The sequence below is a fragment of the Vipera ursinii genome (assembly GCF_947247035.1).
Source record: "Vipera ursinii genome assembly, chromosome: 9".
Lineage (NCBI taxonomy): Eukaryota > Metazoa > Chordata > Lepidosauria > Squamata > Viperidae > Vipera > Vipera ursinii.
The window spans coordinates 13,270,369-13,294,564 of record NC_139523.1 but is presented as its reverse complement, the minus strand read 5'-3'; the positions used below and the strand labels follow the sequence as shown (position 1 = coordinate 13,294,564).

The window sequence follows — 24,196 nt, the reverse complement described above, 5'->3', positions numbered from 1 at the left end:
CACGAGAGGGCGCCATCTGAGGTAAGCCGCGCGACGTTTCGTTAACCATAAAGAATCGAGAAGGAGGGAAGCTAGAGTGCCTCCAGCCTGGTTCTAAGCGGGATGCCGGAAGAACGGGGGAGTTTTTGCCTCGAAAGAGCCTTGGTGGCGCAGTGGGCTAATGCCTCCTTAAGTAACACCAGCTGCCTGCAATTAGTGCAGGTTCGAGTCCCACCAGGCTCAAGGTTGACTCAGCCTTCTATCCTTCCGAGGTAGGTAAAATGAGGACCCAGATTGTTGGGGGCAATAAGCTGACTTTGTAATAATGCCACTTGGGGGAGTGTGTGAAAGCCCTAATAAGCAGGCATATACATAGAATGAAGGCTACTGCTAAGCTTGTAAGCCGCCCTGAGTCTTCGGAGAAGGGCGGGATATAAATGGAATTTTAAAAAATAATAAAATAAATAAAAAGGAGGACCAAATTGTGTGTGGTGTCGAAAGAGGCAGCGCGGACTGGCTCGTGTCCACACTTGGCTGGAGTGTCATCCGAATATGTACCGTCATCTCTCCGGGGTGAACACCAAGTCTTGGCTAGCAAATGGACGTGATTTTCTTCTGACCCTAAATCTCATCTCGGACTGGCCAAAATGAGGACGCTGCAGCAGCAGCGTCATCTTTCCCCACTGCCTACTTCTTGCTCCTTACGTGTTTAGGGCGTGCAGAAAGCGAGGCTTAGAATCGTAGTCGTGGAAGGGACCCTAGAGATCCGCTAGTCCACCCCCCAACTTTTCCGAATAATCACGGAGGATGCCAAGAATCGGTTTCTGCATCTTCATCTGTAAGAGAAATGCTTTCGTGGATGCAGCTACTAAAGAAATTTGACCTATGTGTAATATAATTTTAGAAACTACTGGTATGCTTTTCCCTCAGAGGGCCAATTTGGTGTAGTAGTTAAGGTGCTAGGCTAGAAATTGATCAAGCTACACTGTTTATATTCAATAATCCTAATTTTCTGAGTTGTACAAATGTATTTGTGAAAAGGGTAGTTGGTTTTGTCCCTTAAGATATCATTTGAACATGTAAAGGTAAAGTTTCCCCCGCACAAGCGTGCTAGTCGTTTCCAACTCTAGGGGCCGGTGCTCATCTCCGTTTCAAAGCCGAAGAGCCAGCGCTTGTCCGAGGACGTCTCCGTGTTCATGTGGCCGGCATGACTAGATGCCAAAGGCGCACGGAACACTGTTACCTTCCCACCGTAGTGGTCCCTATTTTTCTACTTGCATTTTTACGTGCTTTCGAACTGCTAGGTTGGCAGAAGCTGGGACAAGTAACAGGCGCTCACTCTGTTATGCGGCACTCGGGATTCGACCCGCCAAACTGCCGACCTTCTGATCGACAAGCTCAGCGTCCTAACCCACTGAACCACTGCGTCCCTTCATTTGAACATAGCCACTGTTTATTGCAAAACAAATTCAACCATAAACTCCAGATGTTAAGGTCAAATGTTTTGATCTTATGTTGTAAGCTACATATTTCTTAAGAAGTAGAAAATAGAGAGACCAGCCATATAAGTTTTTTTATTGATTGGCTTCTGATATTACACTATTTATTTAGGCACAGTTTATAAATCTGACATAATTGGCTAAGTTTGCAATATGCTAAACACCATAAGCCATACTTTAGAAACCACAGTAGCAAGGCTAACGGAACATCAGTAAGTCCAAGTAATAGCACTCGTGTTTGTTTTCAGAGTAGAGGTACCAAGAAAAAGCTGCTGCTTGCTAGAACTGACTGAGAATTATCAGCTTTTTGCATAACACCCATGTACTTTAATAATCTTACTCGGGAATCATCAGCAATGTAAATAACATGATTCCATCTACGTGTATTTGCTTGCCACATGAAATCTATTATGTTCTCGGAAGTGGAATTTATGATGATGTATTATATTTTCCCTCCCATTTTCTGTCCCAGTGATCTAAATGATTGTGGTCTGTACACAAGTATGTTAATGGTTGCATTACCTACGGTACAGTGGTCTCAATATTTGTATTACCTAGGGGAATGGTAGGTTAAGATAAGTGCACACAGACACATGTTCAGACTTGCAATGCTGTAGCACTTTGCAGCATAAGTGGTGACTCAGCTGAGCGATCTGTAAAATGAGGACCTTTTGCTATGGAATTTTCTAATACAATACAACCAGATGTCTTTTGCTGAACATGACAGCCATTGCTGTTAGGCCAGGATTGGATAGGTGGCACTAGAAGCCACTCCACAGTTGTTCTCCTTCATGGACATGAGGATGTAGCCATCGTTGCCCCAATACGTAGACCAAGAGTTCTTGATAAGCCAGTAGGGTTCTCCCTGGAGGTCTCCATAACCAACAGCTAGGACAGCATGATCTAACTCCATGGTTGTATTGCCTAGAAGCAAAAGTGTCAAGAATTAACTCATCATCTCCTTCCACAACTCACACATATGAAGAAGCTGGACAGGTTTAAAGATATTTTTGATATTTTCCCCCAGAGAGGTAGATTCTCATTCGCTCTATTGCTGCTCTTCTGTAAGCTGCAAGTTCCTAGTTCAGCACAAAATACTCCAGACTCCTTCCATTACCTTGTTCCTTTCAGAAAGATACTGGTTTGGTTAGAATACAGGGATTCAGTTTGAGCAAATCTCGTATCTTAATGAAATACAAGTCCTCACTATAAATTCTGAATTAATATGTTCCAGTGGGGTGAGTGATACTGAAATGTTCAATCTTGTGGAGAGGAAGGAAACATAATGATTACTCCAAGTATGACTTTCCCATAATTTGAAAGTCCCTAATGTAATACTCATGAAATCTTCTTATGGGACCCATCCAATCTTTTTGAAAGAGAAGTTAACTGAAATGGGCCAGTTTGGTCTAGTGCAGGGGTAGGCAATCTTGGCTCTTTTATGACTCGGACACTTCAACTCCCAGAATTCCTGAGCCAGCATGGCTCAGCTTGGAAACCTCTCCCCTCAGCATGGCTGGCTCAGGAATTCTGGGAGTTGGAAGTCCATGAGTCATAAAAGAGCCAAAGTTGCCTACCCCTGGTCTAGTGGTTGAGGCTCCAGGCTTGAAGAAGTTAGACTCTCATTTGGTCTGTTGTAACTCTCCCTATGAGAGCCCCTTTCTAAACAAGACAGCTCTTCTTCAGAGCAGCCACTAACATAGCATGTTTATGAGATACTCTCAAAATTCCCCATGGGCCTACCACAGGGGTCTTCAAATTGGCAACTTTAAGACTTGTGGACTTCAACTCCCAGAATTCCTCAGCCAGCCCTGGCTAGCTGAGGAATTCTGGGAGTTGAAGTCCACAAGTCTTAAAGTTGCCAAGTTTGAAGACCCCTGGCCTACCAGCATGGAAGTAATTGAGCATCCCTGTCATTGAGAAAGGAGAACAAACCTGACAGTTCAGTGAGTTGCTGCAATAGATTTCCTACATCCAGATCCCCGCTTGGGAAAAAAGACCGTGAACCAAGAAGTGAAAAAACAAAAACTCACCACAGTTAGGCTCATAATAGATGCCACTGGAGTAGAAGGCAAAGGACTTGTGGGAAGCATCAACGTTCACTGCGATGGGGCCATGCTTGTACAGAGCAGCTTTAAGGTCAGTGATGTTTTGGGAGGTAATAACAATGTAGCCAGCGATTGGTGCTATCAGCTCCGATTGATTGTAGTGGCAGTAGCCATTCTATAGGGGGTGGGGAGAGACAATGTACCCTCATTTTCACTTTACGGAAGTTAGCAGTCTCAACCACTAACGTGCAGCTTGGTTATCAACCCAAAAAGCCATAACATGATAACATGACTTGTTATCAACCCAACAAGTCATAAAAGGGCCAAGTTTGAAGACCCCCGATCTAAGCCAAAAGTGGGAAACATAAAACTGGATAAATTAGTCTTCCCTAGCATGACATCCTGGAATGGATTCCGACTACATGTTTAATTGAAGTCCCAAGACTAACTAGAACTGCAGTCTGAACAGATCTTAGAGGCACCAGGAGAGCCCCAGGATAAGGTAGACTGAGAGAAACATCTTACTTGAGGGTTATAGGAAGGTGATCAGTAAAGGTACCCTAGATTTACCTGACCCATATATGGCCCATAGGCCTCAGCACTGGCAATCCCTCCATGCTTCATAATCCATTCAAATGCCTGTGGTTCCTGTCCCCCATCACAAGCACGATTTCCAAAGCCCCAGGAGCAGTCGATCAAGACTTGTTGAGATAATGGGGTGAGCACTCCTGTCTGCACAGAAAGAACAGAAGAGAACCTCTGTGGGTGGAAACCAGCCACACCATAACCATGGTCCTACTTCCATCCTCAAATCCCACCTCCTACTATTTCCAATCTCAAGTCCCATTGTGAAGTCTACCAACGATCATCTTCATGGCAGTCAACCTCCAAAGGCTGAGAACATGGCTGCAGTAGTAGCTAGGAATCAGTCTGGGAGGTGAGGTGAGACTTTCTACCAATGGAAGGGGTGGATGGCCCAGAAGCTCTACAGTGCCTTGGGATGAAAGAGGAGCTGTAGGTTGCTGCTTCTACTGCAGGGCTTAGAATAAGTCCCCTTGGACTTAGCTTTATTCCTCAAAGCAGTCAACCAATTAAATGAAGAATGCGATTTGCTAACTTGTGGCTTAGTATTTTTAGTGAACCCACCAATTATGACCTTCAGTAAACCATGTTTCAGCAAACCCTGGTTAAGCATTTTGGGTAAATATAATCCATTTGTGAGGTAGGCCTGGTTACACTTTATGATCCACCTACAGTTTGTATGCAACTGGCAGAGCCATAATTTAGAAATAGGAAGACTTGGTCTTAAATGCAGGCCAGCATCCATTTTCTTTTTTATTATTATTATTATCTTTTAAAAAGTTAGGAATAGATAAACTAAATGCAAGTGTAGGATAGGGTTTATGGTCCCCCCAAAAAACAGCTAGCATTATAGTAGAGATTTATTTTATTATTTATATTTATTTATATTCTGTCATTATTGCTTATAAATAACTCAAAGCAGCAAAATCCCCAATATTCTTTCTTCCTCCTACATTCCCCATGACAACCACCCAATGAGGTGAGTTGGGCTGAGAGAGAGCGATGGGCCCAAAGTCACCTATCTGGCTTTCACGTCTAAAGTGTGACTAGAACTCACAGTCTCCTGGTTTCCAGGTTGGTATCTTAAGCACTAGACCAATGATGGCGAACCTTTTAGAGACCAAGTGCCCAAAACCCGGCCCCCCACCCCACCCCGCTCCCCCTCCCACTTGCTGTGCCCCGCCCTGCCCACCCGCCCGCAGGGCCACTCACCGCCTCTGCAGCCCACCGCACATCACCCAGGCAGCCCAGTAGTGCCATGGTGGCCACGCCCTCCGCCCACGCCCTGCAGCATTAACTGCGCACGATGGAGAACAAGGGCAGAGTCTTGTCCCCGCTGCCCGGCTGCCATGTCCTTGATTGCGCTGCTCTGTGTGGGCTGCGCTCAGGGGCGATTCTCTTCTGGGGGATCTGCTAGTGAGGAGGGGAGTATGTTGGGAGGTGGGGCTAAGGTGATGGTGCACGTGCCCACAGGGAGGGCTCTGAGTGCTGCCTCTGGCACGCGTGTCATAGGTTCGCCACCACTGCATTAGACCAAACAGTGATCACTGTCAACAATCAGCCATTGGGGTCTCACCTTGAGGAAGATGGCTCCTTCCAGAGCTCCTGTTGTGGCAAAGCTCCAGCAGGATCCACACACTGCCTGATCTTTAACGCGTGTCACTGCCCCTTTATTGAGGAGGAAAAGGAAGGATTGTCACAATAACAATTAAGGCAACACCAGAATTCCGTGTAACACGCAGTATGCAAAAGGCAATAGATTATAGCAAAATTAAACAAAAGGGTGGATTTTAATGGGCTGAAACTCAAAATAAGGACTTGGACAGAATCATTTGTGGTCTGTGGGGAATCTGAATTCTTTTCCTTTGACAGAAGCAGGACTTCATTTTCAGAGGGTAAAATCTGATGTCACAAATCCTTCTCCCCCCCCCCCCCCCGCAACCTGCAGTTTCTAAGACACTTTGGACATTCAAGTGAACCTCCAAGGACAGAAAGCGCAGTCACTTGTTAGTTGTTCCTGGGAAGCCTAAGCTGAGCAAAGACCAATAAGGTGTCACAATTACCATAAAGCCTCCAGTCTAAGCTCTCCGGCAAGGTGAGACCTCTGTAGCTGTCAGATGGGAAAGCCCCCCCTTTCCTGGGTTCATCCGTCTGTAGCCTCCCCCTAAGCACAGCCAACTCTTCTGGTGTTCGATCTGCTAAATGGTTCGCTGCCAGTTTGAAGGAGAGATTGGCTCGATTCTTGGAGTGGATATACCTGGAAGAACATGTAGAAAGAGAAGAAGATGCATTTTCACTTAAAGAAGGAAAAGGGTGGACCGTTGTCTGGGCCAGACATATTTAATCTCACTAGTGTTCTTATTTCTGCCAAAAGCCTGCAGAATCTATTTAACTGGAGGTGGATAGGGGTGTGAACAGATAGTCCTGTAGTGGTTCTCCTATTTCTGCCTGATGCAGACAAAACCATAGCGAAACTGGCTTTGTATAGCTGGCGTGATATGCATTTATCCTGCCCTGTGCATTGAATTTTAAAGGGATTGCCTCCCACTGTGTCCTCCAGGCTTTCTTTTCATACATTTTAAAGCAAAACTCCTGAGTTTCATTGAACTGATGCTAGAAGATACTGCATTGGAAGCATCCATTTTCACTCTGAGTAGAAGACCGAAGCATTAAATTGGCACAAGTGAATAGAATAGTAACCAAATATTTAAATGTGAATGAAGTGCTGGGATTCAAGAGCCAAATACCAGAGTTTGTACCCCATCAATCCCGTTTGCCAGATAAAGGAGCAGATACGCTACATTTGTTTTTCCGGCGTAAGATGAAGAAATATAAAAGGGTGAGCGGCCATATAAATCTTCTAAATAAATAAATAAAGAGGCTGGTTTCATTCATCACAGTCAAGTGTATTGTGTTTTATTTGGGGCTTAGAACGTAATTACTTAGCATGTTATTTCCTTAACATGTAACTGTTGAATAAGTGACATAAATGTCCTCAAACTATTAAATTTGGATCTTGACCAGTAAAAGGTTGATCCCTCATCCTTTATTTTAGAATCTGCTTGACGGTCAACCAGCAGAACCGGAAAAATTGTGGAATTCTAACTTTCCTGGTCTACATCTCTGCTGGTTCCTTTACCTCATATTGTGGATGAAGTTGTGTTGCCGGTGCTCTATCTCTTTTTTGTTCTTGTAGGTCTTTCTGAATTTTTTCTTGTAGTGATGAAACAGATGTTCATGGTGTTGGCTGACTTCTCCAGTTCCCCCAACAAATTCCTGCATTGGATTGGCCAAGATCCTGTGTTCTGGCCCCCCTTTTGGCCAGTGTGCACACTTGATGCCTATCAGAAGGAAATCAGGAAAACAACCAAGTCAAAAGTTCTCTTCCTGAATTCTCTGTTGCCTACTATATGCCCTCTAGAGAAGACCGATGTTAACAAAAGGTTGTTTCGAGATATTATACTTAGTAGAATATTGTGATTTCATTTTGACATTGCCATAATCCGGTCATCGAGAAGGCAGTGGGAAGTGGGAAGACCTGGAACATGAATCACAGGCAAAGACTTGAGAATCTTCGGCTTGGATGCCAATTTAAGAGGTCAGGCTGGAAGGCCATTTAATATGTGGGTTCAGCCTAATTAGTTTTCTTGTGACACCCCTAACACATTCTTTCCCAAGTCGAGTGGTTTTTAAATGTGTTGTCAACTCCTAGAATTCTAAGCAATGGCCAGAACTGCTCAGACTGACTAGGAAATTCTGAGAGTATACCTCTAGAGAACATTAGTTTGGGGAAGACTGATTTAACCCCTGCAAAACCTACACATAATGGTTTTTGAAGATGACGTTCACCTCCAGGATTCTGTTCTCCATCTGATCCTGACGTTTTTGCCTTTGAGAAAAGAAGAGCATTGTCTCTACTGATATACCTACAAGTATTTTAATTAACGGGGTGCTATAAGGAAGGGTGGAATATTTCCCATGGGTTACATGTTTTAAATTCCTACAATACTTTTAATTATTTAATAAATTTAATAAAATACAGACTAAAGGGAGGCGGTTTTAAAAAGCAAACATCGGAAAGGTAGCAAGTAGCATTCCTTTGGGTAAGAGATTATTACAGCTACAATACGGGTCCCTTGTAAGTACACTCCATCAGCTTTTCCTAATTTAGTACCCTCCCGACATGTTGGGTTTCATCTTCCAGAACTCCCATTCATCTGGAGACAGCTGGGTTGGGGAAAATGGACTAGACTGGAGGAATTCAACCAGTGCACTAGATTGGAGTAAGGGTCTGTGTCCTAACACTATTCCAGAAAATGTTTTCATCCATACTTACCAGGAGGGAGATTGAAGATGCTGGGTGAGAAACTGTGAGAGTAGCTGATGTAATCTATCTCATACTTGTCATAGTGAGAGCCCAGCAGGGTGTTGTAGCCTTTCATTTCATAATGGACTGGCAAAGGCCCACGGGAACCATCTGCCACCCAGAACTTATAGGTGTTCTTCTTTTTACCCCAATAGGATACACTCTCCAAGACTGTGCAAGGTTGTCCATTGTAATGCTCATGCCTCACAGGCTGGAGTGTAAAAGCAAAGAATAGAGGGAAGGTTTGCCCATGCACATTAATGGAAAGGTCAGTGGCAAGTATTACGCAATGGTATTCAACTAAAGTGTCTAAAGTGGATCTCCTCTATACAATGGGTGTGGCTTTGTATGGCAAGATCTTCAGTGCAACTATGGACAACTAAACAGAAATAGTTGCACTGACTCCAGTCTGGCAAAATCCAAAGTCAGTGGGTATAGACCAGGGCTAGGCTCAGTGGGTTAGGACGCTGAGCTTGTCGATCAGAAGGTCGGCAGTTTGGCAGGTCGAATCCTGAGTGCCGTGTAGCAGAGTGAGCGCCTGTTACTCATCCCAGCTTCTGCCAACCTAGCAGCTCGAAAGCACGTAAAAATGCAAGTAGAAAAATAGGGACCACTACGGTGGGAAGATAACAGCGTTCCGTGCGCCTTTGGCGTCTAGTCATGCCACATGACCACGAAGACGTCCTCGGACAAGCACTGGCTCTTCAGCTTTGAAACGGAGATGAGCACCGGCCCCTAGAGTCGGAAACGACTAGCATGCATGTGCGGGGGGACCTTTACCTTTTAGGCAACCTTGGCTCTTTTATGACTTGTGAACTACAAGTCAGTTGAAGTCCACGAGTCATAAAAGAGACAAGGTTGCCTACCCCTGCTATAGACAATGCTTTATTTCATGATTAAACCCTTTCAAGACGTTGCTAATCAAATGAAATCACAGATAACACATGCACGTATCCCAGCCAGGCTTATTAGAAATGTCACAATACACCCGCCTCTCCCATTTGGGGGAAGTGCCTCATTGAAGAGGCGCTGTTTTCACTTCTCATTGACAAACTACATGGGAGCCAGCCTGTCCAGGCGGACACCGATCTGGTGGGACATAAAAGCAAATCAAGAAATCTACTCGCATGATTTTCGGCATGTATCTTACTTATAGTTAACACCGTTCAGCTTTGATGCAATACGTGAAAAATTGAGTAAGGGGAGAAGATGGCAAAAAAAATCCTCACCTGGAAGTTTGTTAAGTTAGGAAACAGACTTTGAGGTCTAACAGGATTCTCAGATGTTCCATTGAGCTGAAAACATTCCTGAATATTAACGTCTGTTTCAGTGGTTTCCGGGGTTACCTTGAAGCTGGCTCCAAAAGGTTTGATGTAGCCTAACTGGTAAGTGATAACTTGGCCTGGAAAAAAAGGGAGAAGCAGAATTACACCAAATATTTATTGCCTCTGACAGTATAGCCCAGGGGTTGGCAACCTGAAACACTCACTTGGACCTGTTTCCCAGAGGAAAAAAAAACACTGGGAGCTGCAAAACTCTCCCTCCCTCCCTCTCTGTCTCTCTCCCCCTCTCTCTCCCTCTCTCCGATCTTCTGCTCACCTGGCAAGCTGTCTTCACGATCTTCTGCTCACCTGGCAAGCTGTCTTCACGCTGTTCTCTGTTCTCGGACAAGCTGACACACATTCTTACTGGGCTGGCTCTCCTGCCCTGCTTGCTGCTGCTTCCTGCTTCCTGTGGAGTCGCAGCAAAGGCAGGAGCCCCGCCCAATAAGCTTGTCAGCTTCTCCGAAAACAGCTTGAGTCCACTCTCTTTTTTACACACACACACAAACACACACACACACACACACACACACACACAGAGAGAGAGAGAGAGAGAGAGAGAGAGAGAGAGAGAGAGAGAGAGAGAGAGAGAGAGAGAGAAAAGGAAGCGCAAGTGCCTCCGTCTCTGTCTCTCTGTCTGCAAATGGGAGAGGAGGACTGGGAGCCGCAGAAGAAGGCCGAAAGAGCCGCATGTGGCTCCAGAGCTGTGGGTTGCCGACCCGTGGTATAGCCCCTTCTTATTTCATTAGGGTAATGGTTGCTGGCTCTGGTGCCTTCTAGGTGTTCTGGGACCACAACTCCCAACATTTCCAGCAGAAGACTTTTGGCTGTCAGAGGGCGTTAGTGTAGACAGTGCATTCAAATGATCTGTGTAAGACAATGCATGTGGCATGGATGTGAGTAGAACAGATGGGGAGGAAACATAGGTCAATGGCAGAGTACAGGCTTTGGAAAGGACCCAGGGCCAGAGCCTGGGAGCTAACTTACATCACAGAATTCCAGTACAAATTTGAAAAGTAATGGGGTATGTATCTCTATCTACTTTCCTTCCTTGGAGATAAGATGGAACATAAAAGAAAAGTGATGATGATGATGGGAGAAACCTTTATCTGAAAGGTGCTGCTGAAAGCAAAGCAGACAATATGAGTCTTTACCAGCCTCCTCAACTTGCTACAGCCGTGAAATTGTGAATTGAATCTCAACACATCTGGGAAGTCCAAGATACAGAATGCAAAACCACAGAGTTGGGAGGGACCTTGGAGGTCTTCTAGTCTCCTAGTCCAACACTCTATGCCTTTCTAGACAAAGGGTTGTCCAATCCCTTCTTAAAAATCTCCAGTGGTGGAGAACCCACAACTACTGGAGGCAAGCCGTTCCACTGATGAATTGTTCTCACTGTCAGAAAATTCTAGTTTGGATCTCTCTGTAATGATTTTCCATCTGTTATTTCTGGTCCTGCCCTCAGGTGCTTTGGAGAACAGCAAACCTCCTCTTCTCCTGATAGAGATCAAATACTGGAAGACTCATGTCACCCCTAGTCCTTCTCTTTGTTAGCCTAGACCAGGGGTAGGCAACCTTGGCTCTTTTATGACTCACGGACTTCAACTTCCAGAATTCCTGAGCCAGCTGGCTCAGGAATTCTGGGAGTTGAAGTCCATGAGTCATAAAAGAGCCAAGGTCGCCTACCCCTGGCCTAGACGTATCCAGTTCCTGCAAGAAGTCCACTCTGTATGGACATCAGTCTGACCTTTCATCCATTCTTCCTCCCTGAAGAGCTATTTATATTCATGGTGAAAATGTCAGGAAGGTTTTCGCTGGGTGATCGCACCACTTTGGTGTCAAACATGGATTACCATCATAATACTGAATCCGACTTTCTCCTCCAGTCTTGTTGAACCAGGCTTCAAAGGGCTCTTCTATTTCAGCATAAGGCAGTTTAAGTATCCCTGAAAAAAGGGGCAAAATCAAAAAAAAACAAGCAACCACAAAAATATTGACTGCGATCCCTTTATTCCGGACAGTTCCACCACTAAATCTTTGCAGAACACTTCTTTGTGAATCGTGTAATGCAGCAGTCTCCAACCTTTGCAGCTCGGCTGCTTGGCTGGGTGGAGGTGGGGGAGAGGGGAACTGGGCCACGCGAGCAGTGGGTCAGCACACATGTGTGTACATAGCCCTTGCGTGATTGCTGGGCTGGAGCGTACGTGTGCAGTTCAACTTGCACGAGTGATGGGCCGGTGTGCACTTGCACAAGTGCCTCCAATCAGCCCCATGGGCAGCCACTTGTGTGGTCAAATTTCAAGTAGACATTGGCCCGATAGTGGGCCGCAGCCCTGGGGTTGAAGACCCCTGGTGTAATGGTCTCACATTACCTGTGACATGATAGACATCTCCTAACATGGGAAGCATCTGCAATTGTTGGTGTAACTGTACACAGTTCACCACTGAAATGCAAAAATAGAGAGGGTAGATTGATATAATTGAATTTAATAGTGTAATATAACAGTACATCTGTCAACAATAGTAACAAATGGAAAATCAATAGAGTGTTAAAAGTTTAAATAAGCTTTCAAAATTGGATTGTTATTCACAGACTCTGAAGTGGCAATCAATATATTGCTTTTTGTTTGTTGTCACAAACCGCTCTGAGGATTGGTTTAAGAAAATTAAGAGAGTTGCCTCCCTGGAGATTGAAGGATCATATAATAATAACCTGTGAGGATATCCTTAAAACCATCAAACAACATCTGTCTATCCTAGGTCATTGGGGAGAACTCGATAGGTGGATAAAAATGCCAAATCCAGTCTAAACATCTGGCTGATTGTGTGACCAACCATACAGTAATATTAAACATTTAAGATCGACTTACCAAGGAAACCGGTTGCCCATGTTAGCAAGATCAGCTTTTCCATTCCTGTCCCAGGCCAGGCACTCTACTACTCAGAGGCACGGTAAGTAGGTGTCTTATAAAGTCAGCACTGCTCAGCTAACCAATGGATAAATTCAGACCTCCCAAATGGGTGGGATTAGAAACGCAACAAATTGCAAGAACTGGATGGAAAAGTTTCTGATCTGATTTGCCATATGCTGGATGGCAAGAAAATATCCAATAATATGTTAAGATAGTTAGCTGATTGTGAATTTATTCTTGGAAGTCAGTACTGGGAAAATGAACTAAGTAGGCAAGTAGCCTGTAACATCTCCACCAATTGCATAAAAACTGGAATTATTATTTGTCTGGCTACTCTGCCAACATCCATCCATCCATCCATCTTTTTAACACTCTTCAGATAAATAAATAAAATATTTATATGTAATCCTTTTCCCTCCCAGTCCATGCCATGACATAAAAAAACAGCAGAAATGAACAAGTTCAACATAATTATCATAAACCAGGAAGGAAGGAAGGAAGGAAGGAAGGAAGGAAGGAAGGAAGGAAGGAAGGAAGGAAGGAAGGAAGGAAGGAACGAAGGAAGGACAGATAGACTATAAAGAAAGGAGCAGCTCTCACTACCATTTTATTTCCAAAAAATACAGTATATCTAGATATTCTTAGAGACTTAGCTATTTAAATAAAATTATTCTTAGAAAATAAGCAGTGGATGGCTATAGTATTATATTCTGGAAATGTGCCAGTCTACTCTCCTCTTTCCCCACCTATCAAAGGAAAGCTGGGGTATTACAGAGAACTGTGCTAAAGCAAGGAAGAAAAATCCCTGCATTTGTGATCGTTGGAGTGTGATATTGTGGTTTGAAGCTCCTCTTGAATTAGGGCAGAGTCATTCAGAAGACGATGAAGACGGTCATCAGCCAGCTGCACAAGGCCAAATCTTTAAGTTCTTGCTAGCTCCAGCCTTGTTTTTCTGTGTTGAAAGGTCACAGATAAAGCTGTGTTCTTCCAACTGTATCATCTGCCTTGCTTGGAAGCAATGCAAGAAAAATAAAGTGTTTAAAATTTTGGCCCATGTTATCTTTTCTAATTTCTCTTCCTCTTGCAAATCTAGCTGGTTTACATTCCAAGGTTGGATCCAAACTGCACTTATGCCAATGTGTACCTTTGGAAGTCAAAACTCATGATGCCGGCTCTTTCAAGACAGATTCTGTACGAACGTGTTAATAAGAATTCCGTCTTGGCTTTCTTTTGGCCTACGTTGCTTAAAGTTGTTTTAAGAGACAGGTTAGTCTGTAAAGAAGAAATACACTGAGCAATCACAAGTATAAAATTATAGCACTTAATTCGATAGCCTTCGAATGTGTGAAAACTAAATACACAAATCTAAATCAACAATTAAAAAATAGTGGCAGGTTTGGGAATTAAAATATTGTCTGAAAAGAAATTGTAGACCAATCAGCCATAAAACCATTCTTTTATTCTTATAAATAAATCCCAACCGTACTGGGATTGGCCCGTGCCACTTGTGCCAGCAGGGGTGGCATGCTGTGGGTCCCATCAGCCCGATTATTCTGGTTGGCGGGGTCCAGGAAGAGGGGCTTCTCTGCTGTTTCTCATTGTCCCCCCCCCACCCCCGTTGTGAGGTTGGCATCAACCCTCCTATCCTTTTGTAAGGGCCTAAAGACCTGGCACAGCCAGTGGGCCTGAGGCCCCGGTGGGAGAACAGCACAGTGGAGGCAGTTGAGTAACAACAGATCCCATTTCCCTCCACTCTGCTTCAACACACACACCCCTCCCCACACATCCTTAGATTTTAATCTTTGGTTGTAATTTATGTAGGTCTTAATGTAGGTATATTCTTTATGACTGTAAGCCATCAGAGTTACCTTCTGGTAAGATAGGAGGCCAATAAATTTTATAAATAAATAATGGAGAGGTCCTATCCAAGTCTACTCCAGAATAAGCCCAGGTGAATTTAAAAGGGCCTCTTTCCAAATTGTGTTTCTTAAATAATAATTTTAGGAAAAGTTTTAATTACAACGGTGAAAGATAATAAAAAAAACTAAAGAGAAAAAGAGAGAGAGAGAGAGACAAATGTCCAAGAAAGCAAAAGCAAAAAAAGGGGAAAAATCCTAAGAAAGCCACTTTCCACCTTCATTGCGACAAGTATAAATAATTTCATAATCTCTTCACCTTCTTTTAATTAACAGATATAAAACTCTTCATCCAAAAACTTCATCTCTTAATTATAGGCAAATCCAGTAAATAATGTCTTCTCCAGTTCAGGCTTCCAAATTTGTTCAGTAAATCCTGTATTTATGAAGGTCATGATCTAGCTTCAAGTATCACATTAAGAATTCAGTCTGTTTTGTTATTGCCAACAAACCATGGCTAAAAGCAATTTGTGAGTTAGATCTCAGAACACAATTGATATTTAAATTGATATTTTCAATCTACTGGAAATAATAAACATAACTAATTTTCTATAACTTGCCTGAGGTGGGATATTTACACCGTCATCAGGACTAATCCATTTTCCTAATTACATCTCAATATAATGCAAGTAGTCCTCAACTTACGATGACAATTGCAATCAGAATTTCTGTTGCTAAGCAATGGGATTAAATGAGTCACACCCAATTTTACAACCTTTTTGCAATGAATGTTAAGCAAATCATTGCAGTTGTTAAGTGATTTGTGCAGTTGTTAAGGGAATCTGACTTCTCCCTTTGACTTTGCTTGTAGGAACCCAACTGGGAAAGTCAGCTGGCCCCAGGATGCTGAACCATCATGAATATGTGCCAGTTGCTAAGCGTCCAAATGTTGATCATGTGACCCTGGGGATGCTGCAAAGAATGTAAGTGCAAGGATCAGTTGTAAGTCACTTTTTTCACAGCTGTTGCAACTTTGAATGGTTGTTAAATGAATGATTGCAAGTTGAGAATTACCTACATTTATAAATATATCTTAACCTGCATTCGAGCGTTCTTATCAGTTTGAATCCATCATGTCATAAAGATGATGTTAGAAGGAGTGCAGAGAAGAATAACAAAGATAATCAGGGGACCGGAGGCTAAAACATATAAGGAACGGCTGCTGGAATTGAGTATGTCTAGTTTAATGAAGAGAAGGGTGAGGGGAGACATGATAGCAGTGTTCCAATATCTCAGGGGCTGCCACAAAGACGAGGGAGTCCAGCGATTCTCCAAAGCAGTTGAAAGCAGGACAAGAAGCAACGGATGGAAACTAATCAAGAAGAGAACCAGCCTAGAACTAGGGTGAAATTTTTAGAACAATTAATCAGTGGAACAACCTGCCTCCAACACTGGAAGTTTTTAAGAAGAGACTGGACAGCCATTTGTCCGAAATGCTATAAGGTTTCCTGCCTTATAGCATTTCGGGGTTGGACTAGAAGAGCAAGGGGTTGGACTAGAAGACCTCCAAGGTCCCTTCCAAATCTATTCTGTTCTGTTCTATTCTATTCTAGTTGAAAAGACATCGATGTTATTTTTAAAATAGCCTTCCCAATTTTTTGCCTTGCAGATATTTTGGGACTACAATACCGACAGTTTCTGGCAAGAGGGATTCTGGAAGTTGTGGGCCAGTTCATCTGAAAGGTACCAGATTGGGACAGGTTGTTTGAAAGTTGTATGGCTATCATTGATTTCATACCATCAACAGTTTTACCTGGTCAAAGGTTTGTGAAATAATCTATTTTTAGACTATGCATGGCCATGTTCAGGGCAGTGGTAAAGGCACCAGGCTAGAAACTGGGAGACAGTGAGCTCTAGTCCCACCTTAAGAACAAAGCCAGCTGCATGACATTAGGCCAGTTGTTTTCTCACAGCCCTAGGAAGGAGGCAATTGCAAACCACGTCTAAAAAAGAAAACTGCCAAGAAAACTGCAGGGACTTCTCCAGGCCAGGGCTTTTCAACCTTTTCACCCATTGTACCACTTTTAAGATATGGCAACATCTGAGTACCACCAGTCGCCTAGCAAGGTGTCAAAAACTTGATGACCCACCCCCCCAAAAAAGGAAAAAAGTGATGAAGTACAGGTAGTCCTCGACTTACAACAGTTCACTTACTGTTTGAAGATACAATGGCATTGAAAAAAGTGCCCCCCAAGCCACAGCCGAGCAAGACACCTGCCTGCCCGCCCAACGGCGCTCATCCTCCTGTCCAAGGTTTTCATTGTTGTGAGCATTTCTGTTGAGGACTGGCAGCGGGGGTGGGGTGGGGGGATGTTTGGTTTTTATTTCCCCCCCCCCCTCTGCTGGGTGGTTGCAGCAGGTCTTGGTCACTTCACATGACCCTGGGACACTGGGACCATCATAAATATGAATCGGTTTCCAAGCATCTGAATGTAAATCACAAGACCCTGGAGATGCTGCAACATTCCAGCTGATCGGCGATTCTTCTGGACTCAGCAGAAGCACCAGGATCAGCATCAAGCTCCCGCTGGAGCCTGGCACTGATTCTGGCACTTCCGCTGAGCCCTGACAGCCCTGCAGCTTCAGTCATCTCTTGCTCAGGCTTGTGCGGTGATGCCACTGGTTCAGCTCATTCCCCTCCCCTGCTACTTTTCTAGGATGGTGACGTACCACCTGCCAGGTGCCAGTGTACCACAGGTGGTACCCGTACCACTGGTTGAAAAGCCCTGGTCCAGGCAGTCACCAAGAATAATCATAATAAAAAACTGACCCAAAGAGATCTAAAATAAAGAACACAAACATATAATTTGAATTAGGTAGTAAGTAACATCGATGCAGCTATAATTCTAAGGATCTTAGACTTTAATGTTCTTTGGGTAATGTGCTTTTCATGATGGATTCCCAGCCAGTTCCTGGAAAGGGTAAGTTTTTCGGCAATTTTGAGAAATATTTAGCTCATGTCCTAGCCCAGGTTTCTGAAAAGCAGCAAGTGCACTAGTACAACCACCTTCTGAAAAGTAAAGAGCACAATGTTAAAAAGAATTTATGAATTGCGAGGTCAGATGCTGGAAGAAAGAGAAATTAGGCCAGAAGTGAAGTTATCATCAGTCCAAACCATGGTCAATTGTACCAGCTGCCTTATAGCCATAACATCAGCAATCCCGCATTTTTCTGTGGAACAACTGAACAGAATGAAGGATAAAGGCAGATTACAACTTCCATACAAGGTCAATATTTTCCAGGTTTTGCACCCGTGCCAGAAGTGCTTCCTCTCTCATAAAGAGCAATGCTTGAATCCAGTAGGTTAATTGTTTTAATTTTGTTGAAAGAAAAAAAATAATCATCAGGTCTAGTCCAAGCTGGGAATAAACAAAATGGAGGCTGTATGGAAGGAAGGTTCTGTTTACTGAAGAACAGAACCAACAGCATGTGGTTCTGGGATAGCGGTCAAAATGGAGTTGGGATAGGTGGGCTTTTATATCTTCTTTGGGCTTTGTATTTGAGGTTCTTCCTCTTCTTGTGGCTTTGTATTTGAAGTTCTTCCTGTTCCTATGCAATGAACTTCGACCTGAGCTTGAGTGTGCCCTTTTGGTATTCCAATGGTAGTGGGTTAATCCTATTAATGTCCTAAAGTTCACGTTCCTGTCCTTGGGAGTCTTTGTCTTTCTAATCCCATCAGCTCAAACTTTCTCTGGGACTGTGGCTGAAAGCATTTTGCTTATAAATGTTGTTGTTGTTAGCTGCGAAGTGGTGTCCGACCCATCGTGACCCTATGGACAACGTTCCTCCAGGCCTTCCCGTCCTCTACCATCTTCTGGAGTCCATTTAAGCTCATGCCTACTGCTTCAGTGACTCCATCTAGCCACCTCATTCTCTGTCATCCCCTTCTTCTCTTGCCCTCAATCTTTCCCAGCATTAGGCTCTTCTCCAGTGAGTCCTTCCTTCTCATCAGGTGTGCTTATAAATAGGTGGCCCCAAATCTGCATTTCTAAAAACTGGCCTTTGCCTGGGGGAAGGAGACCAGGGGCTAGTTTCTGCCTACTGTTTTTTCTATTATTCCTTTGGGGCAGGAGTGTCAAACTCAATTTCATTGAGGGCCGCATCAGCACTACGGTTGCCCTCAGGGGGCTGGGTGGGTATGGCCTGGGTGGGCGTGGCCTACTGGGTGGGCGTGGCCATAGTGCGTATGGCCTACTGGGTGGGCATGGCCAGCTCTACATCGTTCGCATCAAGGGTGCCTATGGGGGCCTGGGCAAGAGTGGGAGAGATCTGAGGGTCTCTGGCAGAAGGAGGGTCTCTGGGCCAGGGCCAAGGCAGTGGGGGCCGTTCCCTCACTGTTTCCAGGATGGCTTTGTGGGCCACATGAAACCACTTCGCGGGCCGGATCCGGCCCCTGGGCCTTGTGTTTCACATGTCTGCTTTGGGGAAATATAATATTCTGCCTTTTTTTAATATTCTCCAAAATATTTCCTTATTTAGGAGGGTGGGTGCATGCTGACTTCCAACAATATTTGAAAATGTTATCGTCCATTTCTAAAGAGACTAGAGTGGAAGAGGTAGAGTGCAGTGGTGGGATTCAAATATGTGAACAACTGGTTCTCTGTGTGGATGCCGCTTCCGGAAGTCTGTTCTGAGCCTTGGCAACAAAAAGTTAGCTACCGGTTCTGCCGCAGTGGTGCGAACCAGCTGAATCCCACCACTGGTAGAGTGCCTTTTAAGATCCAATCATGAACTTCTCCTTGTCCTTCAGTCTTTTCTTTCAGCTACGCAACTGACAACTTGCTAAGTTCTTCTCGAGCCCTGCTCTCCTGCTGTTTTCCATTTGGTTGCATAGCTATGTGGCTGACTTATTAAAATTTTAGGAAGGGCAAAGCCTTATACAGTGACTTCATTAAAACGTAAAACAATGGGAGACCAATTTCACTGTAAAATAAGTTCCTGAAAAATAACCATCGAATCAGTTCAGATTATAGCTTGGCATAATAGAGGCGAAGAGGAGCGAGCACCGTTTTCGTATTCCCGCAATCAGGAATTAGAACAAAATGTATTTAGTTTTAAATTGGCAAACGTCTAATATGTCATCAACTGCAAACTGGGGACAGCGGCTTAATATTAGTCTGGTTCACATATTATGCCCTTTCCCTATGAGTTTTCTGGAAGATTTTTTCCTGAGTTCTTTTTTTATTATTAAAGAGTTTTACAAAAACAAGATTTTACAATATATCCCCAAATCCCCCCCCACCCCAAACCCGCCCACTTCCCCTCCCCCACTTCCCAGAGCTAAATACAGGATTATAGTTAGAATAATCATATTCTAAATAAAAATTATGCATAATATACAATTAACCAAATTCATAATGTGCTTTAACTCCCCTTTAACATAACTACATACAAAGTACCAATAACAATATCCCTCTAAAATCTACTCATAAACTAAATGGAACTTTTTAGTCCCATATTTATTCTGAATATAATCTATCCATCTTCCTCCAAACTGAAATATATCTTTCCTGTGAATGATCTTTCAAGTAAGCAGAAATCTTAGACATTTCTGCAAGATTCGAAACTTTAAACACCCATTCTTCTATAGTAGGCAAACTATCCTTCTTCCAATATTGTCCCACCAGTAACCGTGCTGCTGTTATCATATTCAACATCAAATTGGTTTCTTTAACATCACAATCTACAACAATACCCAATAAAAACAATTGCGGAGAAAACTTTATCTTTCTCTTAAAAATCTTTGATTTTTTCCTGAGTTCTGACTGACCCTTATTACTCTCTGCCAAATATTGGCTATAGAGAGCCAGACCGTTGTGGTGGTTAAGGCACCAGGCTAGAAACCCAGAGACCGTGACTTCTGGTCTTGCCTTGGGCCTCCAGCCAGTTGGGTGACCTCTGGTCAGCCAGTTGTTCTCTCTCAGCTCTTGGAAAAAAGAGGTCAGGACAAACTTTAGAAGGAAAAGATTTCTTTATCTCACTTTGATTTTCTGTGTTCTGCAGTAGGGTGGGTGTCTACATTTTTGTGGCTTCAATCTAGGCTACCAAAAAGCAACTTGCTGTGTCATGCCTATGAATTTTCTGTTGTAAACAAGTTCCTGAAAATGGGATTAAGGACCTGGAGAGCTGAGATTTATTGCCTCAATAAAACCTCTGGGAGTTAGAGATGCAGTATTTCCCCTCCCAACCGAAAGGCTGGTGATGATAATACCTTGTTGTCCAGAGGTTTATTTCCACCTTGTTAATCTATTAAGCCTTTTAAACATGGGTTTGGAAGTACTGAAAAATTTGGTGAGGTGCTCCATCTCCTACTCTTCATTTCTATTAAGTTCAGTTGGGTCAGTGGAAGTCCTAAACTTGTGTCTGGGACCAGTAATAGGTGGAGAATGGATCAGACCAGACCAGATCAGACCAGACCCCCTCTCCCTCTCCTCTCCTCTCCCCCTCTCTCTCTTCTCTCCCCTCCCCTTTTCTCCTTCTCCTCTCCCTCGTCCTGTTAAGTTGTGGGCTCTGGTGAGCAGGAATGAAGACACACAGCTGAGTACACAGAAACTCATTATTTTATTCAAGCTGGAACTGTACTTGGGGCGCACCCCGCCACAATATATAGCCAAACCCTATGGTAGCAACCAATCAGATTGAACCCGTGCTTGCCGCCGCCTGAGGTTGACCAATTGCAGGGCTGGAGACGTCCTGTCTGGGTTGCTGGAGAACCGTTAGCTCTCCAGCAACGAATGTGGTGTGGTACCAAAAGCCCAGTACATAACATTCCTCTCCTCACCAACAAAAAGGAGATTCTCCAGGGAGGTGGATTTTGTCTACTCATGCTATTCTGAGCAAGCTGGCATTCCTCCCTAAAGAAATAGTTTGTGTTCACACCACCCTCTTAAGTCACTTACAAATTTAGCAGCTGCATTTTTACAACATGCTGATTTTGATTTAACAAACAGCTATGTGGTCATGCCAAACTCAGTTTGGTCTTTCATTAATGTATAAGAACTGCAGCTTCTCCTGACACGCTACGTCACGTTTGTCTATCTTCTGGCTACATTTAAGGTAGACCTTAAAGACTATTTGGAAGATCTGATCAATTCAAAAATCAGGCCACATGTCTTTCAACTCAAGCGTAAGTCCTCAACTTATGACCACAATGGAGTCCAGTGTTTCTGTTGCTAAGTGAGGCAGCTGTTAAGGGGATGTTGCCCCATTTTACAATCTTTCCTGCCACAGTTGTTAAGTGAATCACTGCATTTGTTCAGTTAGTAACACGGTTGTTAAGTGAATCTGGCTTCCTCATTGACTTTGCTTGTCAGAAGGTCACAAAAGGCGATCATGTGACCCTGGGACACTGTACAAATGTCACAAATATGAACCATATTTGATCAGTTGACCATGGGGATGCTGTAATGGTCTTAAGTGTGGGAAATGATCATGTCATTTTTTTCAGTAACTTCGGTCATTAAACGAATGATTGTAAGTCAAGGACTACCTGTAAAGAGCTTAGGACAGGGGTCTTCAAACTTGGCTGGCTGAGGAATTCTGGAAGTTGAAGTCTACAAGTCTTAAAGTTGCCAAGTTTGAAGAGCCCTGGCTTAGGACTTCTCTCTGGTCTAGAACTTTGCTTAGGCATTTCATGTCAGTCTGTACTTGGACTAGAATCACCTTTAAAGAATCTCTTCCAAGCTTCCCAGCCATCCCAAGTAAAGCAGACCATTCTTAGTGGTGGAGCCATTCATTTTATCCCAATTCAGAACGGCCCACCTCACACCAACATCAGCATCTTTATTGTACCAAATATAAGAGGGGTTTCCAAACTGGACAACTTTAAGACTTATGGACTTCAATTCACAGAATTCCTCAGCCAGTTTTTCAGAGAGCCCATAAATACAAGTATTCTTTTTTGCTTTAAAACATATTATTGGCCTTCTATGCATAATATATTTCCATTATGAAATAGCCATCATTAACCATGATTCTGCTAGATGGTTGGATGCATAAAAACAGTTGTAGGATAACTGCATTCATCCATTCAACCTGTTTCAATCATGGTCTAATGAATTAGCCATAATTGATTTCTGTTGAATCAGCCACAGGAGTTGAGTTCACCAATCACATTATTCCATAAGCAACTATTTACCAACCCCAGTGGCTGGGTTCATGCTAACCATAAGCTAGCCACACAGGCTAGGTTTATAAATTGCACAAGGCTGAAATGGAACTGGCAGATTGATGGTCCAGTATGTTATGCGAACAGAGTTATTTTTGCAAATTAATATATTTCAGTGTGTTCTTGTAAACTGACCTGAGAGTTCTGCTGAAGGGCAGTATGTAGGAACAAACATTTCCAAGTAAAAGAACTCCTTGTGCAACATTCTGGATCTTCATTCAAAACTTTATCAGTTCCCCCAAAAAAGAAAAAGAAAAATCTCCAACATAGCAAGAAATAGATGTTAGCCCTGGAATTAGCCCAAGGATAGATAGATAGATAGATAGATAGATAGATAGATAGATAGATAGATAGATAGATAGAAATAGAGATGATAGATAGATAGATAGATAGATGATAGATAGAAATAGAGATGATAGATAGATGATAGAAATAGGGATGATAGATAGGTAGGTAGGTAGGTAGATAGATAGATAGATAGATAGATAGATAGATAGATAGATAGATAGATAGATAGATAGATATAGATAGATAGATATAGAGATAGATAAGCCTCATTCAATTAAGTAGGAACCGCTTTTGTATAGGTCTGCTTCTATCTATGTAGGAATTCCTTGACTTATGAGTGGTCACTTAGTGTCAATGTTATGATACACCTACCTGGGGAAAATGTATGACTTGGATTTGAAGGTCCAACGATTGCCCCCTCCACAGTACCATGGCTACACTTTGTGTGCTTTGCAACCAGGTTGCATCTATGGCTGTTTGCAGCGTCCTTCAATCACATGACCCGGTATTGTCAAAAACTGGTATATACTTCTGGTTTTTGGCAAAATTGATCCATAGTGAACCATGGGTTTGCCTAATGACTGTGGCTTTCTCTTAACCATTGTGTTTGCTTCACAACAGCTGCAAAAAGGTCATAAAATACATCTATTATGACATGACCACAATGGGCAGGCTCTGTTATAGTCATAAGTCAAGGACTGCTGGTATAGCATTTCTTTACCCAACGTTCTTGTCTTCTAAAACTTGAAATCTCAAATTTCTCCACAGTAGCTCTATCAAACATCGGGAGGGCACCCAGATTGGAGAGCAGATACTTTGGTCTCTTCTGTCCATCAAAACAGATTTGGAGTTCTTAAAGAAGAAGACAGAGACAATTTAAGTACATTTGCTTTTGTTGCATCGTGTCTTTTGAGTTTATTTTTTACTCCAGCATCTGTGTGCTTGGGAAGTCATCTGCAATCATTTATAAATACTCACATCCCACATCTCACCCAGAATTTGTTACACTGAATCTGATTCCCTAGGTAATGTGTTAAGATACATCAGTGTTCCATATGGCGATATTCCTGCCTTGAGATAATCTTCAAGAATGGACCTATGGCTGTGAGCACCAATG

General features: G+C 43.3%; 1 protein-coding gene and 1 long non-coding RNA gene across 2 annotated transcripts; one reads left to right on the top strand and one right to left on the bottom strand.

The window, feature by feature from the left end:
* Positions 1 to 420: 420 nt before the first annotated feature.
* LOC310644643 (digestive cysteine proteinase 2-like) lies at positions 421 to 12,749 on the bottom strand. The gene is made up of 11 exons (XM_083369859.1): positions 12,667 to 12,749; positions 12,169 to 12,240; positions 11,650 to 11,742; positions 9,704 to 9,876; positions 8,445 to 8,685; positions 7,248 to 7,449; positions 6,172 to 6,365; positions 5,685 to 5,776; positions 4,097 to 4,258; positions 3,512 to 3,701; positions 421 to 2,402 (listed from the first exon to the last, which is right to left on the bottom strand). Exons 1-11 carry the CDS (start codon positions 12,707 to 12,709, stop codon positions 2,215 to 2,217), a joined length of 1,650 nt encoding a protein of 549 aa, XP_083225985.1. The 5' UTR covers positions 12,710 to 12,749; the 3' UTR covers positions 421 to 2,214.
* A 1,134-nt stretch (positions 12,750 to 13,883) lies between these two features.
* LOC310644660 lies at positions 13,884 to 24,196 on the top strand. The gene is made up of 4 exons (XR_014493338.1): positions 13,884 to 13,974; positions 15,436 to 15,547; positions 16,234 to 16,307; positions 23,848 to 24,196. It is a non-coding gene; the product is annotated as an uncharacterized lncRNA (long non-coding RNA).